Source organism: Drosophila biarmipes, chromosome 3R (genome assembly GCF_025231255.1).
Source record: "Drosophila biarmipes strain raj3 chromosome 3R, RU_DBia_V1.1, whole genome shotgun sequence".
Taxonomy (NCBI): Eukaryota; Metazoa; Arthropoda; class Insecta; order Diptera; family Drosophilidae; genus Drosophila; species Drosophila biarmipes.
This window is the reverse complement of record NC_066616.1, coordinates 4,866,061-4,884,458: the sequence shown is the minus strand read 5'-3', so window position 1 is coordinate 4,884,458 and position 18,398 is coordinate 4,866,061. Positions and strand designations below refer to the sequence as shown.

General features: G+C 45.1%; 1 protein-coding gene across 2 annotated transcripts in view; it reads left to right on the top strand.

The window, feature by feature from the left end:
- Window positions 1-18,398, top strand: part of LOC108027331 (uncharacterized) — a 106,713-nt gene that overhangs the window by 67,335 nt on the left and 20,980 nt on the right. For both annotated transcript variants that reach the window (XM_050888667.1, XM_017098743.3), the window contains exons 4-11: window positions 8,230-8,368; window positions 8,445-8,514; window positions 8,892-9,002; window positions 14,274-14,480; window positions 14,557-14,702; window positions 14,837-14,987; window positions 16,660-16,790; window positions 16,859-17,018. In XM_050888667.1, coding sequence (XP_050744624.1) covers window positions 8,230-8,368; window positions 8,445-8,514; window positions 8,892-9,002; window positions 14,274-14,480; window positions 14,557-14,702; window positions 14,837-14,987; window positions 16,660-16,790; window positions 16,859-17,018 — 1,115 coding nt within the window. The remainder of the gene's footprint in view (window positions 1-8,229; window positions 8,369-8,444; window positions 8,515-8,891; window positions 9,003-14,273; window positions 14,481-14,556; window positions 14,703-14,836; window positions 14,988-16,659; window positions 16,791-16,858; window positions 17,019-18,398) is intronic.

The following is an 18,398-nucleotide window of genomic DNA, read 5'->3' as shown; positions in this document are numbered from 1 at the left end:
CCAAAAATTATGTCCATAAAAGAAAACATTCCGTTTTAGGCGCCACTTCCAAAAGTGGTGTCCTAAAGTTATCTTTTTTTGCCCCAGTGTCGAACATCCTTTTTGTGGGGCAGGCTTTGCAACATTTCCAAAGGCACGTCACAGCTGGCAGCCTCACCTAAGCGGGCCGCACACACCTACGGCCCAAATACCGGCCAGGTCCTGTGAAGCAGGTCCCTGCATTTGACAGCTTTACACCCAGATACAAAGCCGAAAGCCGAGGCCCAAATAAAACGATGTCCTGCCCAGGAGGCTAAAAGCAAAAATATTAAAAATTATAATGTTAACTTTTGCTTTGTTGTTTGACTGGCCAACAAGCAGACAGTTTTTAGGGTTAGGCTATTTCGGGCTTAGGGTTCATTTTTATGGCCCGGATAGCTGGCCGGGATTTGTTTCTGCTGACTTTGACCCTTGAAATGCGATTTTCATAAGATTTTTATACATTTATTTGTTATGAATCGTGGCGATACAAGGCCAAAGAGCAGGGGCGGGTCGGGCTGCTCGCCCTTCCATTATTAAAATTAACATTTGCCCTGACAGCCACCTGTAACGAGGAGGGAGGCGAGCTCTGTGGGTCGACAGGCCGACTGTCACGTTCAATATTGCAGGCCGTCAATGGCATTGGCAGCCCCTCCCGACCACGCCCACCGCCCACCGCCCCCCACAAAGCCTACATAATAAACAAAAGGCAGCAGGAAATGGAATGGCCGTGCCGGGCGATTCAAAAGGCACACGGGAGCACTGCACTCGCCATATCCCTGGGGGCTGCGATTCACGCTGGGATCAACCGAAGTAAGCGATGAAATACACAAAAATTAAATTAAATTAACTGCACTTGCACTTGATGAGCGGGGGCATAAGTATATTTAATTTAATGTGCACTTGAGCTGTTTTTAATATCATGAAACCCTTATTATGGCTTTAAGGTCAGATTAAAAGGGTTAACAAATGATACAAGTATCAGTAAGAAAAGGTTCATTTGTTAAATTGCAAATGGATATTGTAAGATATTTAGCTTCGACCTATAGTAAATTGTGTACAGTTAACCGACTTCTTAGCACCCGATACTATATAATAAAAATAATTTTATAAAACGATATTTATTAATTTCAGTGCCATAATAATCATACAAGGGGAAAGGGTTCGAACTATATAGATACGGTACGTCACAGGCCCCGGGAAAACAAATATACCCCGAAAACCCTTGTGTAAATATCGATGTTACGACGGACTTTAAGCCCGGCCACAATCAAGGTTAATTGATTTTTAAAGCTCGCCTGGACACCCGGCTGCTGGGTGCCAGGTATCCGTAGGTTCCGTGGCATGAATAATTAAATTCACTGCGAGCACTGGGTCGGAGTGGATTGGATGGTCTGCTCTGGCCGGCTCCTGCTCCTCCCCGGCTCGCTCGGTGGAGGTGGAGGACTGGCTGTCAAAAGCGGATAATCTGAGTGCCGCGCTAACTGCCATAATCGCCGGCAGCCGCCTGCCAACCGCCCATAAAGACAGGCTGAGCCGGGCGGCGGGAAAATCCGGATGGAGGGGCAATCGAAAGTGCATTCACTTCGAAGAGGCTGAGCCGTGTGTGTATTTGGCTGCTGCTTGAGAATCGGTCTGCCGCGAAAGTAATAAACCACAAAATGGTATTCAAAATGGCTGGTAATAAAGGCCAACGGCAGCGGAAGTGAAGAGAAACTGAAGATAGCAGAATCAAGGCCTGGGGTAGGATCCCAGAACACCGCTACACGGAAAAGAAAATTCCAAAATTTATGTTGGGAAAATTTCTCTAAGAGTATAGGGGTAAAATCTTTATGCTAACAACAGTATAGTAAATTAAATTTAGTAATCAAAGTATTAATATTTTCTTTTAACTCACTACTATACTATTAATTTAAACCTTTAAAATATTAAATAATGGGTTATTGTCTTCACAGGGAACATTTTCATGAGTGAAATTTAGTATCACATATTTCTAAATAAAAATGAATTGGTACCCCGAGTATTTTCCGAGTGTGGCAAAAAGGACAGCCGAGAGTCGGGGTCCAAAGGCAATTAAGTCGAGTGCATTTTCGGGCCATTTTACGAGCGGCAGGCGGCTCTGCAGTCGCACTTTGCGCGAATTTCAGGTTAGATGGGATATTTAAAACTGTAATTAAGTTTCAAATGTATATGCAATTGTGTGGGAGCACGAGTGCTGCTGTGCGGGTGGGGTGTGGGCTGTGGGGTGTGGGATGTGCGTGTGTGAGAGCGGAAATGCAAGCGGCGCATGCAAATCGATTTGGCCGCCACTAAGCTCTGCTTTCCAGCGCCGACAGAGAAATGCCAGCGTGGGGATTTTCCTTGTCGGCTCACCACTTGGTCACAGTCGGAAACGGCGGTCCAATCCTTCCCTGATTGCGCATTCCAAGGCGAGAGGCCGATTACCAAACTTCTCTTCATCGTCGTGATTAACTTTTAATGACTTCGATTTCGGTAATTGGACGGAGGGAATTTGCCGTAATTGGAAAATTCTGGGAATTTAACATCATTGTATATTTGCACAATCTGCTCTTGTTTTAGTTCCCACAATTAAGTATTTATATTCGTTTTAATGGACCGAAAGGCAAATGGCTGAGTTCAATAAAATCCGCTTCGTTCTAAATTTTTTGGCTGATTGTTTAGTTCCGCTCAATAATAAATGTGTGCAATGTGCATCAAATACAAATATGCATTTAAGAGGGGTTCATTAAAGTACCTAGCTTTGTGAAGCTAAGCCATTGACTGTAAACAAAGCTGTATTTAAGTATTTGGAACCCCATTCTTACTGCCAAAATGGGCCAGCGAACCCCCTTTCCAGCTAATTTTTAACCCCAATCAAAATATTAAAATCTGGGCCCCGACTCTGGAATGGCTTTGGCTCTCGGAACCCCAACCTGCGGTCGCACTCCCGAAGCACCGAGTCCCAAATAGGCTAGCCCAAGATGAAAGTTTTATTTTGAATTTATTGCGGAATTTATTGGGCGACACTGCATAAATTTGAACTTGGCCACCGAGCACAACGAGCACGGCGCTGTTCGCGCTCTTTGCTTCTGCCGGCCCTGCTTTTCCTCGGGCCCTCATATATTCATATGCTACAAATTATATAGTAAAAGTTAAGAAGAAGATGAAGCGAAAACCAAACAAAAACCAACACCAGCGGCAACAATGTGTGGAATGATGCCAACAAATGTCAACACCGCCCGCTGGAAAGGCGGGGGATCGGGAAAACCGGGATGGGGAGGGGCTGGGTGCTGGGGAAAACTGTTGTTGGCAATAACAAAAGAAATTTACAGATATTACACAGCATGGCTCCATAATAACACCAATACCCTCGCACAAAGGCGACTGGAAAAAAGGAAAAACCAAACAAAAACAAAGGGGCAGTAAAACCATTTGCATACTTCTGTGTGTGTATACGGGGGCGTGTAAACAGCCCCTTTTCGGTGTTATTATTGTTTCATATTTCTCCCGGTGCTGCGTTCTTTTGTTTGCCCGCGTGTGTGGCGCTGTGTGGAAACCAATTTAAAATTTGTTGCCACTTTTGTCGAGTTACGGAGCATACTTTTTGGCGCTTCAGCGCGGCAGCTCCCGCCCGTGCGATAGGGCTTCTTTATGCATAATTTGATACGGGCCGCCAGACAATGTGCGAGTGTACAGTGTACAGTGTGCGGAGCCTATTCTCACCTGTCTAATTTCGTCCTGGACGAGGATGTGGATGGCCCACCCGGAGTGGGCCGTGTGCTGGCAGACCCTCATGCCCCCATAGTTTATTGCCTTTTGTCAAGCGGTGCATAGTTGAAGTCCACAATTCACGTACCCTGTAGAGGGTTAGTATGACAGGGTCAGGGATGCAATTACTTTATTACTCCATGAGAAATATGGGAATAATAATAATATAATTCTAAAAAGCAGTGATGTTACATAATAACTAGGGTCGAAGGCTATTAAAATTAAATATGTTATTGAAGTCGAGTGAGGCAAACACTTTTTGAGGAAAGGTTTTAACACAAAATTAAATGATAGCTGCTTGCTTGATATTTTCAATAACTATTATTATTACAAAAAAAAAAACTTAAATGAGAACTCAATGATTTTGCCGCCAAATAATATAAATAATTCAAAGCCTTCTGAAATGAAGCAGTCTGATTAAAAGAATAATAACATATATTTTATGAATATGAATCTATTCTTCTTTAATTAGATTTCACACAATTAAATTATCAAAATATAAAATCTTTTAAAAGGAATTTTAATCTCATTTTAAATTGAATCTTTATTTTAACCGAATAGGGTTACCCTTCTTAATCGCAAAATCAATTTCACTCAATTTCAAATCAAGTCAATCAGTTAAAATAAACCTCGCGGATTCGACACTTTAAGCTTTGGCAGTCAGCTGCCATGAGTATTCGGCGGTCGGGTACGGAATCTCGGCGAGAAACGTTCCCACGACAGCAGCATCTGTTTAAACTGTCAGAATACCGACACACACACGGGCGCACACGCACACCCGCACATCCGCACACCAGCACACCGACACGCTCTGACACATATTGTCATAAAATTATTCAATGGATATTGTGAGTGCAAAAGTTTTGGGTCCTTTTATTTTTTTGGGAGCCTTGCCAGCCCGCCCCTCAGCCCTTTTGCAATCTTCCTGAATAGGATTTTGTAAGCGCTTCAAACTGAGGAGCGAACAAAAAGGAAAACATTAAATGGCAATATGAGAAGCTTGCTTTGATATTGGATTTCAGGGCGGGGATCGTCGGTTGCGAATACCAAATTCGAGGAGGCGGGGGCGTGGCGGTCAAAGTTTATGCCAGGACACCGAAAAACCGAAACGTAATTACCAAACCCATGCAGCGTCCAGTTCAAGGTCCGCCTCGCCTCGGGATTTGTTTAAAGAACGCAGCTCATTCATTCGGCCCAAGATAAAGTGCTACCAATTAACGCAAAATAAATAAAACTCAACTAATTGTCGGAAAAAAGCAGACCATCGACAAAGGAAAAGCGGAAGAATGGGTGAATGGAAGAAAGCCAATGCGAACGAGACGCTGCACTTGAAGAAAAATTGAGGAAATTACAAACTTTTTTGAAGGGGAAGTTTCCTAAAGAGTAGTTCTGGGCTAAGTTCCCAGCATCTTCGCAAAGGTTTTCAAGATTAATTATAAACTTATCTCGGCATTTTTTATAAATAAATATATTTCTCGTAGTGCAGAGCAAACTCTTGAAGCGGACGTGGCGTGGTTGCGTCCACTTGTCTCCTATGCTTTCCTGCTTTTTCTGGACTTTCTCCTCCTCGCTCTCCGTCTTGTGGCCTTTCTTCGTCCGCTCTCTCCGCCGCCCCTTCTCCTTTCCCGGTCTCCGACGACAGTCAACATTTCTGCGACTGCCACAATGTTGTCTTCTTTTCTCGGCTTGGCCCATTTTACTCTGCTCCCTGCCCTAGCCTTCTCTGCGAGCTCCCTGTTTTTCTGCTTTACAATTTTTACTGCCCGAGCATTTGGCGTTTATTTTTCTGTGCTCTGTCCTTTCCCCGGGAGTTTCCTCGCTGTTTTGCTGCTTTGCTCATTGTGCAAACTTGGCATTATTGTTTCCTAAGGCCAACAACGAGAAAACACAACGTCAACAGAGGGCAAGCCGGGCTAAGACCGGCGTACTCTGGCCATATTTGTGTGACGGGATCGGAATGGGAGGCAGACTCCATCCACGCCAGGCCATTCCACCTTGCCTTATCGCCACTGCTCCTCCGCCTTTGTTGACTATTCGGCGTTTCTCTATTGTTTGCAAATGCGCAAAATTAAAAGCGGGAAAAGCGCGGGAGGCGGCGAGAGCGGGGGAACGCGCGAACCTGGAGCGCAGTTCTTAAAAGGAATTTTCCCAAGGAGCTCCCGCCCTCTGCAGTCCGTTATGTTTACATTTTCGCGCATATATTTAATTAGGCTAATTAGGGAACGTGCCCTGGCTTTGGGCAAGGCTTAGGATCCGTAATTTATTCGCCGCATGGCTTACTGCACTTGGAGCACAATTAGAGGAATGGCCGAACACATGACAGGCCAGGGAGAAAGTGGAGGGGAGTAAGCGGCGGAGGTAACGTAACGGAGGAGCCCAGTGATAAGCATAAGAAATATGAGCACCGGATATAAATTGTGTCAGCGGCAAAATGATAAAAAACCACTTAAAGGCGCAAACAATACGGCCGCCGGGCGGAGGCCGCGAAGAATCCTGCCAGCCGGCACAATGACAAACCGCTCCGCCAACCGCAACGGGGCGGGCGGGGCAGGGGGCGTGGCAAGGACCCACAGATAGCGCAGACTGCACGACGACAGCGGAAACAACAAAAGGACACAACTGGCGATGACTGTGCAAAGACGATGTGCTGGTGTGTGGGTCACTGGAGAGCTGCACTCTAAGAAAAGGGTCGTGAAAGTGCCTCCAATTCGATTTCCACCGTGGTTTTTACATTTTCCTGACTCCACATGGCAAGTGCTATATGCAATAGCGATTATTGAAGCCAGTTTAAACTAATTCCCAAAGTCAGTAAATTTGAATCCGAAATAGACACCTTTCAATCTTCTTAACTAGAGTGCAATATTATGTCATTCCAAATGCCACTAACTTTCCAGACATCATTCTTAGCTGTGCGAAGATAGTTCATTTATTCCTTTATGTCGAGAACAGCATATTTGAGTTCATAACTACAATTGGACATACTAGGCGTATGTGTAATGTATCTGCCAATTTGTTATAGAAAATAAAGCCAAAAATCTAAAAAGTCAGTAAACTAAAATAAATTGATGATAAACATTCATCCCAGCATTAACTTAAGATTCTAAACTTTTGTTTTCCAACTAAATACATTTATTCGAGTGTCCTGAAAAGATTGTGGGAAAGCTTTGCCACCGCCAAGTCATTTACGGCGTGTCGCTGGGGCTTCCGGAGTGGGGCTCTAAGGGCGGGGGCCGTGGGCGGAGGGCGTGGCAACCTACCCTCCGGAACGTCCAAAGTCCTCAGACGGACATTAACAAATACAATAAAAGCGCCAAAGATAGCACGTCAGGCTTTTTAATGCGCAAAATTGCAAACGTTTGCTGGGCTGCGCCGGGCTGCGAAAATAATGCGAAACGGAAGAAATTAGTTGCGTGCAAATTTATGCTCGGGGCTCGTTTTGTCGACCCCTGCTCCGCGGGTCATCGGGCACAGGAAAAGGGTCATTTCGTAGACGCGTGAAAACTCTGGCCAGGGCCACTTTTGAGCGTGTCGTTTTTTACAATTTTCCATTCAATATTTATGCTTTGCACGGGAAAAACGGCCCAGGCCGGTCCAATAAGTTGCCGGCTTTATTCAGTGGCCTCTCCTGGGGCTTTAAAGTAGACTTTATAAATAGCACGCCACCTTGCGCTACTATGTTTGCAGTTTTCCAGAGTTTAGCTCGGCTTAAGTGTTAAGTGGCACGCTCCGGCTTTGCCGTTCGTTTTGTGCCTTCATTTCATTTTCTTTTTTATGACTACTTAGCATTCTCCTGGAGAGCCATATGTGAGATTGTGTCAGGTTTATGGCTTTATTCTGATTATACTTATTTTGTAGATGCTCTTAATGTGCTAAAGAGTTCCAAGGCGGTGCCACTACATTTTCAAAAACCGTATTTTAGTCTTATTTTTGAAAGCGAATATTAAGACATTAGCGTTCTAGTTCTATTGTTTGAAATTGAATAGAAATACGTCTGGGTAACCCCTTCTTTAACCCCTTTCCTTAAATATATGTGAGAGGCACATCTATATTCTATTCCCTTTTTGAGTAGTGGTTTTTCTTAATTCAAGTAATGATTTCGCTCATTTCGGATAAAAAAGACCCTAAACGGTGACCACATGAAAACATTGAATTAAATATTTTCCCCATCAAGACGACCCGTTTTGTGTGCTCAAAGCATAAGGTCAACCCCCGAGGTCACGCCCCGTGAAAACTTTCACATCGCATTAAAATTTACGACCTCCGCTGCGACATCTGAAATGCTCTGGGAGGCAATTGCTGACACAACTTATCGTCAATACCTTGGTTTACCCGCTTGGTTTATCCGCTCATTTTTTGCATTTCCCCGGCGGCCGTTAGATACAGATAACGAAGGGGAACTACTTAGGCGACTTTTAACATTCCGCTCCGCTTGTCCCTTTGCAGCTTCGACGTCCGAGGACGGCCCTTCGAGAAGGCGCTCTACTGGTCGGACACCAACTCATTTGGGCCACGTGCGTATTTCGTTACCGGACAGCAGCCGGCCAAGTTATCGGTGGACAACATTCAGCTGGATGACGAGGGCGTAAGTGGCTCAAACTGGACCATTACCACCCGAAAACTGGCGTGTTACTGTGTATTTTTTATTGGGTTCTCAACAGGTCTACCGCTGCCGCGTCGACTTCCAGAACTCGCCCACGCGTAATCATAGAATTAACTTAACGGTCATTGGTGAGTACCCGCAGGACAGTGCACCGCCATTAAGGGCGGCTCAGTGGCTCCCCCCACCACGTGCACTCTGAGAAATGTGAAGGTGGATTGGAAGAACTCTTGTATCACTATCTGGAAATTAGCAAACGGAAAAATCGAATATTCGAATATGAGTTAAATCTTTGCGTCCCCCGAGTAACTTTACTTTAAAGACCGTATTCAAAATTGAAGATTAACATAAATAACGTGCCTAACTAATGTAATTGATTATTATTAACTTAAGCATGAGCTGCTAGAATGTTTTTACGAACAGAGAAGTCATCTTAAACCTCCTGAAAGTATCTTTCTTAGTGCATCCTTCTATAACGACTGTCCCGCTTTCTCCGCTCTCCCTGCAGTTCCTCCGCACCAAATACTCGTGTACGATGCCTCCGGACGCGATGTTGCCGGAGCTGTGGGTCCATTGCTCGAGGGCGATAATATTGTGTTGACATGTGAAGTGCGTGGCGGTAAGTAAATCATGATAAACGACACCAACGCATACACGTACCCTCCGCCACATAAATGTGGCACTCAGACAAAAGGCTATCAAGCTGGGGAGGTCGGCGCAAAAACGCAACTGATTCCAAGCGCACTCAGAGAAAAAATGAGGGTACACTGGGTGATATACGGCCCTAGCAATTAGCATGACTGTGGCTAGGTAAAGAACGTTCTAGTTTCTATATATTTTAATTTCTTATTATTTCGATCTGCGAATCCCAAAATGGGTATTTAACCCCTCAAATTAACCACAGCAAGGGATTTTTTGAAGTGCATCTCGACCCCGACTCTGGTACCATTTTTTCTCCGTGCAAGCTTCAGTGAGAGATTCGTTTCGGCCTCGTTCGCATCCTCCACTCGACCCTGCCAGTCTATTTAAAGAATTAAAGATGAAAAGCCCAGATAGGCCCCAGCCGTGACCGAGTCTGCTGGTTCGAGTGGGGGACAGGGCCAGGCGGCTAAGTCATCGTAAATAATAAAAATAAATGTATGTCAAAGTCTGCGGTGACATTGCCGCTCCGCAGACGCCACCAGGGCATCGTCTGTGGAGGATCCTCCTGCGTCTGTGGCCGCTGTCATTGCCAGTTTGCCATTCTGCCCGTTTGCCAGTTTTCAGGGGAAAGTGCAACAATTTCGAGCGTCTGGCGCGCTTTTGTCGAGCACGGCACATCCATTGGCCGAGCTATGACCTGTAGGCATATGCGGCATCGTAAATCTTTAAAGAGCTCCCCAAGGTGAAAGGAGATGCCCCGCACCCCATCGACCGCATCCACTAAACTTTTCACTCGCCCTTTTTGCTGGCAAGTGTGAAAAATTTTTGTACAAGTCGCTCGCTTCGCTGGCTTGGCTCGAGGGGTCCTCCTTGCATGACTGAACCCCATGGATACGAACCGAACTCAACCCGACGGAACCGGCGATGGCGACGAATGCCCGACATCAGCATTATAAATCATTAACTTTTCTGACAACAATATTTTCGGCGCACACCCCAGACATTTTCCATGTCAACTAGCAACGCGATTTGCGAGCTGCTTTTCTCTGGCCGTACTAAATGGGTTTTCGCAGAGCTTAAAGGCCAGAATGCAGCTGATGGGGTAGAAGTTGTTACTGATGCTCGTGAAAGTTTTTAAGTCCGTTTGATAGTGGAATTACTTGATTATTACAGACAGCCAGTGGCTGCGGTTCATTGAACTGCTTGAGTTGGCTGGAAAAGTTGGCCATATTTAAGAGCATTGTTGTCTTTAGCCAGGCTGATTTAAAGATTGCAACTTACACAGGGTCTGAAGGGTGCTCCTTAAAAAGGCAAGCCGTGATAGTTTGAGCTTCTTAAAATTGTGAGGAAGAAATTTCCTTATGAGCTTCTTAGCTTTATAATATACAAATACGTATGATAATAATTGCATGAAATGGTTACCAAAGTAATAGCTGCAGAACCACGAGCCCTAATTAGAAAACAAAACTTCGCTGCTCAAGCCAACTTTCTTGTGTTTCGAAAGCCAAAGTGATGTCTTGAAGCACCTGCTTTAAGCCTGTTCTTGAACTCTGAACGGCTCCCAGGTAGTGGCCCAATTTCGACTGAAGGATCCCGGCTTTGTGCCACCCGCTCTTGGCAAATGCCAGCTCATTATTCGCCTCACCTCTCGAATGGCAGCTGGCGTTTGGTTGCGCCGGTGATTCCTGGGCGCTGTCACCGCCGCCTGCAGGGCTCCTGCTCACGTGCAGCACGCTGCTGCCAAAGGATTCATCCTGCGCCTTGGCATTTCGCCTCTTGGTTTGCTTTGGCAGCACTGCCGCACGTCGCCGCTTTGACTAACCGCATGTGAATGAGCTAAGCAGCAGTGGCCCGGTTGGGGGGTTTTGGGGCCAAAGGGGGCGCAGTTCCCTTCCATGAGGACCTGCGACGACGACGTCGACAACACTCGCTTTTGACACCTGCTGAGCGACACGCTTCTTGGCAGGTGGCATTGCCTCTGATTTGTATGCAACATTTTCCACACCGCCCCCAGATGCCACCCCTGCACTTGGGGAAATTGCTTTTCCGAAGCCCGAGCTAAAACATACTTCATTTGGGATAGATATATCATGGCAGTTGGTGTTACCTCTGATATTGATACTATTTTTCAATCTATAAAAAGATAGAATGAAAGTTATCAGTAAATCATTAAAAACATGTAGTTGCTTAACAATTATTATTTATATTATTTTTTTTAGAACTACATGTACAAACCTAATAAGGAAACTAATTATAAATCCTGTTATTTATTTTTTTAATGGACTTAAGAAAATAATTTTTTACATTATCTCCCTTTCTTATACGAAAATAAATTAAATTTAAGTAGGATAATATAGTTTCTACATCGTGTTACAGTTATTTTATTCTACGGTATTTATTTTATGTTTATGTTTATATTGATCCAAGATTTGTAATCTACTCCCGATCGCAGACCCCATAAATTTCCAGTGCACGGTTGGCTCCTTGGAAGACCGCAGTGCAAGCTCGTATTTCATTTGCGCCCCTCTGAGGCTCAAAGCCAAATTAACTAATATCGCAATTTCAGCGCCACATGGCGTCGACAGGGCGATGGAGCGGCATTCGCCCGGCCACCGGTGGGTGCTCGCATCCTGATTAAAGCTAATGCAAATCCCGACGCTATTTTTATGGCCAGCCACTAATCATAGCCCCCGGCACAATAAACGGCAAATGCCAAATTGCTTTATCAAGTTTATTAACTTCGACTAATAGCAATTAATACCGGCAATAAAAAGCTAATCTAGGCAGGCCGCCATAAAAGGGCCCGGGTTATCCATTGTGTGTCCGGTTCCAGTTGAGTTCAGTTCCGCAGTCCTTTGCATATTCGTCCCCTCGCTCCGGTGGGCATTGTCCGGCGAGCAATTGTCAACAAGCGTAAGTATGGCTTAGCAAATGGCAAAGGCGCTGTCTTCATTACACAAAGGAAGTGGGCGGTGGGCGGTGGGCGCTGGGCGCTGGATGGAGGGTGGTGCGTGGGGGAGAGAAAGAAACTGGCGAGAGTTGGGGAGGGGGAAGTGAAAGCCAGCTAAATGCCGCAGGGAAACTGTTATTTGTCTATTATCCCTGCATTTCCATCCCTCCCCATCCCCACTCCCATTCCGGCCAGCAATTCGGCGTGTGTGCGTGTGTCTCGCTGGCTTATTGTCGCCGAGTATCCTTTGCAATCAGCCAGTATCCCGGCATTCTGGCAGTAAATTCCCAAGTCCGCACTCCAGCTATCAGCTACTTTCGCCCTTCAATCTCCAGTCTGGCCACTTCCCTCTGCACCCCCGAAACCCCAATCCAAGGCAATCCCCAGCTGCTTGTTGCTATTGTTGCTCATTTCCGCCGCATTCACTTCGCTCACTTAATGGCCCAAACCAAACCCAATGGCTACGCCAAAGGCAAGCAGTCGGGCCCTGGCTTTGGGCACTTAAACGGATTAAAAATATTTTCGTACATTTGATATGTGAGCGAGCGAAACGCCTTTCCCCACCACTTTCTCCGGCATTGAGCAATGGCAGCGTAGCGAAAAAGTGATTGCGGAATTTCAATTGAAATGCCGGGCTGCAGATTCGCAAAACTGCATTGAGGGCACTCGCAGCGCCGGAGAGTGAATCGATAGTCAATCGAGCATATGGCCAAGTCATATTTTATTTATTCAATATTTGTACTCATTGGGTAAATTGAGACAGGTAGAGATGGGCTTTAAAGCGGATGTGAGTGCGAGAACTCGTCTTGCTCTGACCAGCTGTCCTCCTGGTGGTGTACTCGGGCTATCAATTATAATTGGAGCACCTTCTGCAAGTGGTCAATAAAAAGTATTTTTTATTAACATTTTTATATAAATATATTTTAATGTCAAATCTTACATTACGAAACAAATTTTAAATAATAATTTGTTTGATTAAGTCAGTTTGGTCAATATTAGATGTGGTTACAAGAAATCTAAACGTAATATTTACAAAATTATCCTTGCAATTCAATTTTTTCAATTTTCAAAGTCAGTCATCAATATTAAATTGTCATTGTAAATACTGAACAATATCGCACAGCCGATTCTCTAATTCACTTTTAATTACTACCCAATATATTCCAAAACATTAAAATATATTTTGACAAGGCCATAACTTAATCTGCTTTGCCCACGCCACCAAATGTATCAGAATGTGCCTTTTATCCGTTCTCCCCTCATGTCGGGATTGTGTTCCGTCCGGGGTCATCAGCGTGTCCCCAAAAACTTTCCCTCTGGCTCCCCAACCAACTAATTCAATATTCACGCTTATGCGTTTGCCGGCAAACCCATGACCGCCTCCTGGCCTTTTTCGACCATCCATCCATCCCGGCCGTGCAGCGCCCAACTTTGCTAGTTAAGCTGGCTAAGCCTTTTTTAAAAGCCTTGGGTACACACTGCTAAATGCGCATTATCATTAAAATGTTGAAAGTTTCCTTCATTTTTTTCGGTCATAAATTTTCGAACGCGGCTCTGTGGTCACGCCGCTTCCGTTAGAAAACCACCTCGGGAAAACTCTCTCTAGACGGGCGGGTTAATAATGCATGAGTGGAAAAGTTTGCTGCCGGCGAAAAACAGTTGGCACGAAATTTAAAATTAATTTATGCATTAAACATTAATTTAAATTTGAATTTGGATTGCGCCGGCATGGTGGGACTGTTTCCTTTGTGTTGCCGTCGTAGAATGCATGAATTGTTTCTGAAATCGCTCCTTTTTATCGCCAACAATTTCATTGTATATTGTATATTTTCTGAAAACATCGGGGAATCCGATACTTAAATAAAATTCGGCAAGCATTTTTCGGGAATTACTAATTAAAACTTTAAAGAACGGACTTAAAATATTGAATATTAACATTACTTACATTATATTATTAATTATATTAAAAACACAATATATGTGCAATGCACACTGTGCATATTTAAAATTTTAAGCTATGATTTTTTTTAATGACATATTAATTGAATGCAATTTGAGTGGCTATAGCGCATTCGAGGTTATGGTTGGTTATATTTATTTGTACAACACAACGATTTATTATTTAAACACACGGTATTCACCGCTCTGGCTTCTAGGAACTGTTGATATAAATATATGCGTTGTACCCCATTAAATCAACCTGAGTATAAGCGGCTATTTGGCGTACTCTGCGTAACCCCCTACCTTAAATGGGAATTAAATAGCAACATAATATGGTTTCTCCTGCTCCATCAACAGGTCGCCCGGAGCCGACGGTGACCTGGCTGAACGGGACGCGCGCCCTGGAGGCGGGCAGCGGGGTTTCCATGGGCCGCCATGTGACCGTCAACCGCCTGGAGGTGGCCCAAATCTCGCGCTCCGCCCTGAACAACACGTACCGCTGTCAGGCGTCCAACACGAAGCTGGTGGCGCCCGTGGAGCGCAGCATCCGCATCGAAATGCTACGTGAGTGCCGCAACGAGCAGTCGATATTGCCAGTCACGCCTAATCCCCTTAAACCGTAAACCTTAAACACCCACAGTCAAACCCACATCAGTCAATTTAACCAATAAGTTGAAGGTCTTCGCCTCGAACACGCAGTACAATCTCACCTGCATTGTGGCGGGCTCGGTGCCGGACACGGAAATCAAATGGACGCAGAATAATCGGCCCTTCAAACGTGGCCAGGTAAGCTCTCCTCAGCCCAGGGCTTCTAACTCAATCTTGGCCGGCGAAAGCCTTATTTATGAATTTCCTCCGGTGGCCAGCGGGCACTTTTCTAATCGATTTCACTTCATCTCCCCACCACACCCCACCCCCAGCTGTCAACGAGCCAGGGCAATGGAAGAGTCATATCCACATTGACATTTTATCCTCAGCCCGAGGACGACGGCACGATGCTCAAGTGCGAGGGCTCCAACCCACGGCTGCAGAACTCGGCCATCGAGGACTCGCTCATGATGAATGTCATCTGTAAGTGGGCCGTTTAATGGAAGGCACTCGCAGAGAGGCTTAGACTAGGAGAAACTCGGTTTTATTTAGTGTACCCAGTACTTTTGTAGTTACCAGATCAGCTGTATTTTTAGAGCTATAACCAGACAATTGAAAGAAATTTCTGTTAAGAATTATTTGGTTTATAAGATGCATTGCCAGCCTAAAAACATGTTTATATGCTAACTCAACTTCTTACAAGCTTGGGAACCACTTTTTAGTTGTAGGACCCCACTTTTAAAAGACTATATTTAATTTTTTACTTTGCTTTATCAAAAAATATGAACAAATGGACATATTATAATTTACCAGGAATTTTTAAAGAAGCTCCTTCACGGGGACTGGAACTTTTTTGCTAGCGCATACATCGATTAGAGTTTTCATAAATGCGGGCGGGGCACAAATCAAAGTCCCCTGTGCAAATAAGTCTAAATTATACGGCATTATTTACATACGCCCCTCCCAGCTCCCTCCGTCGGAATTGGCCAAAATGAAGCCGTTCGCTGTACGTCAATATTTGTTCCGTTGACTTTTAGCGCGGCCATAAAAAAGCTGGCAAAATTGTTGCCTGTTTCGCCTCGTTTCGCATATTTGCTTCAGCGCCAGCGAAACGCCATAAATTTTACTTTATATGATTATCAATTTGAAATCAACGGCAATCGCGACCTTCCACTTTTTCGAGGGGAACCGAGAGCGATTTAAGTTCGGCCCACTAGCACGTTCCTTCGGGTTAGTTATTTCTGCGTTGACACTTTGTTTTGCCATGGGTTTGCTTCGGATAATCATAAATTTATTGAATTTTAAAGTCACGCATAGATCCCCAGCTATGTATGCGAAATTCGGCCATAAATATTGAATGGCGAGCGCGTAAGCTTCGAACCGAAAGTTGGAGAAAGTTTGTCCATGCCCTTTTGGCCCGGTCCAGCGGGAAAACATGAAATTAGAAATACACAAGGAAAAGCTGCTTTAAAGGATTAGCGGCGATGGCTTAAGCTTTTAATGGACCGCTCTCTGATCGCAAAACAGAGTGGGCAGATGGGCGACTGTGATTCGTTTTCCCCCGGAATAAAAACCTGGCAACTACCTGGAATCAACTGTTTTACAGTTTCCAGCCCGCTCAACCCTTCTCAGACATTCTCCGCGGCCATAACAGTAACAATTTGTTGCCTCCCCTCGCGAGGGTCTCGCTTTCAGTTTCAGCCAATCATGAGGCTGTAAAACGGCGAAAGGATGGGAGAACACTAAATATTTTATACGATCCATCATTGATATTGGGGCGCTGCTCGCGGCAGCGGAACGATTTTAATTTAAAATTTCTGTCATACTCATTGGTTAGCCTGTTCGGATGCGGAATGCGGATGCAGGGTGCGGATCGAAGGGGCGGTGGTTTATAACGCGGTTCCGCCGCCGCGTTGTTAACTTTTATGGGCTGCGCAGCGACGTTGTAGATTGATGACGACAACAGCGCGCCGTACATTCCCCGTTTTATTATGCAATAATATTTTCGATTTTATATTTATATGGGCCCCCTGCAGCCTGCCAGTTTGGGGATAGCCATAAGAAACGCGCCAGGCGCTCTGCGAAATTTCCATATTAGCACAGGCAATTAAGACGGAAGCCAACTATTAACAAGTGGGTTTTCGCCGCTTTATAGATCCTCCGCAGGTCACCTTGTCGCTGGGCTCCACTCTGCGTCCGGATGACATAAAGGAGGGCGACGACGTCTACTTCGAGTGCCACATCAAGTCCAATCCCAAGGAGCACCGCATCATGTGGTCGCATGACGTGAGTCTTGGGCCAACTATAATGCCTAATTTGCTCTAATTAACTGCGTGTTTCTGTTCCTCCTGCAGGGCCAACCGGTCACCCAGAACGTGTCCTGGGGCATCATCATCTCCACCCGCTCCCTGGTTCTCCAGCGCGTGGGTCGCGTCCACTCCGGATTCTACGCCTGTTCGGCGGCCAATGACCGCGGCGAAACCCAGTCAGCCCCCGTCAACTTGAGGATACGATGTAAGTTTTGAGAGCTAGCAGAATTTTAATTAAAATGTTTAGTATAATACCTCTAATTTCTATGGGAGAAAATATATCTGAGAAACAAGTTCCATAAGTTGAAAATTATTTTATGAACTGGAAAAGGAAGCTTTGTACACCCCATCAAGCTGCGTGCAAATTAGAACATAGTTACTCCACGAAAAACAAGAAAGCGCATATCTCGCGATCGGTGTAAAATTGAAAACTATTCATGAAAAAATCAAATTTTGAATTACTTATCAAAAAACCCGAAAATTTGCAAAAAATTATGCTGACAGTTGATGTCAGTGGAGCGGAGCATTTAAAATACATGTGCATAAATTTATGCGCATTTACACATTTATTTCGCCCCTTCCGCAGCGGTAACCGGGCCACGCCCAAATGGAAAAGGGGCGGCCACAGCAACAACAACGGCGGCTGTGCACTTGACAAACTCGCATGTCCTCCCTCCCACCCCGCCGCGAGCTCACAGGATGGGCAGCAACAATGTCCGAAGCTAAAGTATGCTAAAATGACAGAAAATATTTTGTGCAAAAAGCCGTAATACGCACAATGCAACGGATCTATACGGCTCCGCTCCTCCGTCATCCGTTTACATCCGCATGGAGTACGAACCATATAGAGTACATGCCATATAGAGTACACACCGCACGGAGTATGTGCTGTGTAGGCGTGTGTTGTTGTGCGTGAGTGCTTTCGAGTGTGTGTTTTGTCAAACAAACGACACATCTTCACAAATTTTTACTGGCCGAAACCAAATTTCGGTGCCCGTTTGCAGACATTTTAATTCAAACTTTGGCAGCGGAAAATTGTCACATTTAAATCGCATATATGGCGATGCACTGGAGTTAGGAGCTTAGATTACAATTTATTTATTTGTATTTTCTCGGAATAAATAAAAAGGAGCAAGAACTGGAAGTCTTGATCAAATAAAGCTGGGCTGCAGTGTCGTTGGCACCTCAATAACTTTAATTAAATTTCTGAAGCTATCTCGAATATTTAGTAAGGTGGCCCAGGGCACGTCAAGTTCTGACTTCCCCAAACCCTCCGATTATTGTTATTGCGCAAAATAAGATGGCCCCTTGCAGGTAACTTATAATTGGATTATCTAAGCGTTCGGTCCTGGAAAACAAACGAAGTGGCATACGTTTGCACGCCATATGAAGAGCAGCCTGGTTAAGCCATTAGGCGGCAGTTCTTAGCCCGATAAACTCATCTGAGGCCGTTCCACACTGAGTGGGCCGGAACATTCTGCACCTGCCGTATTTCCCACGGCTTGTCCCACTTAATTGACACTCTGTGGAGTCCCCAACCATTTTAATGGACCCCAATTACCCTCGGAGTTAGGCCGCTCTTAAT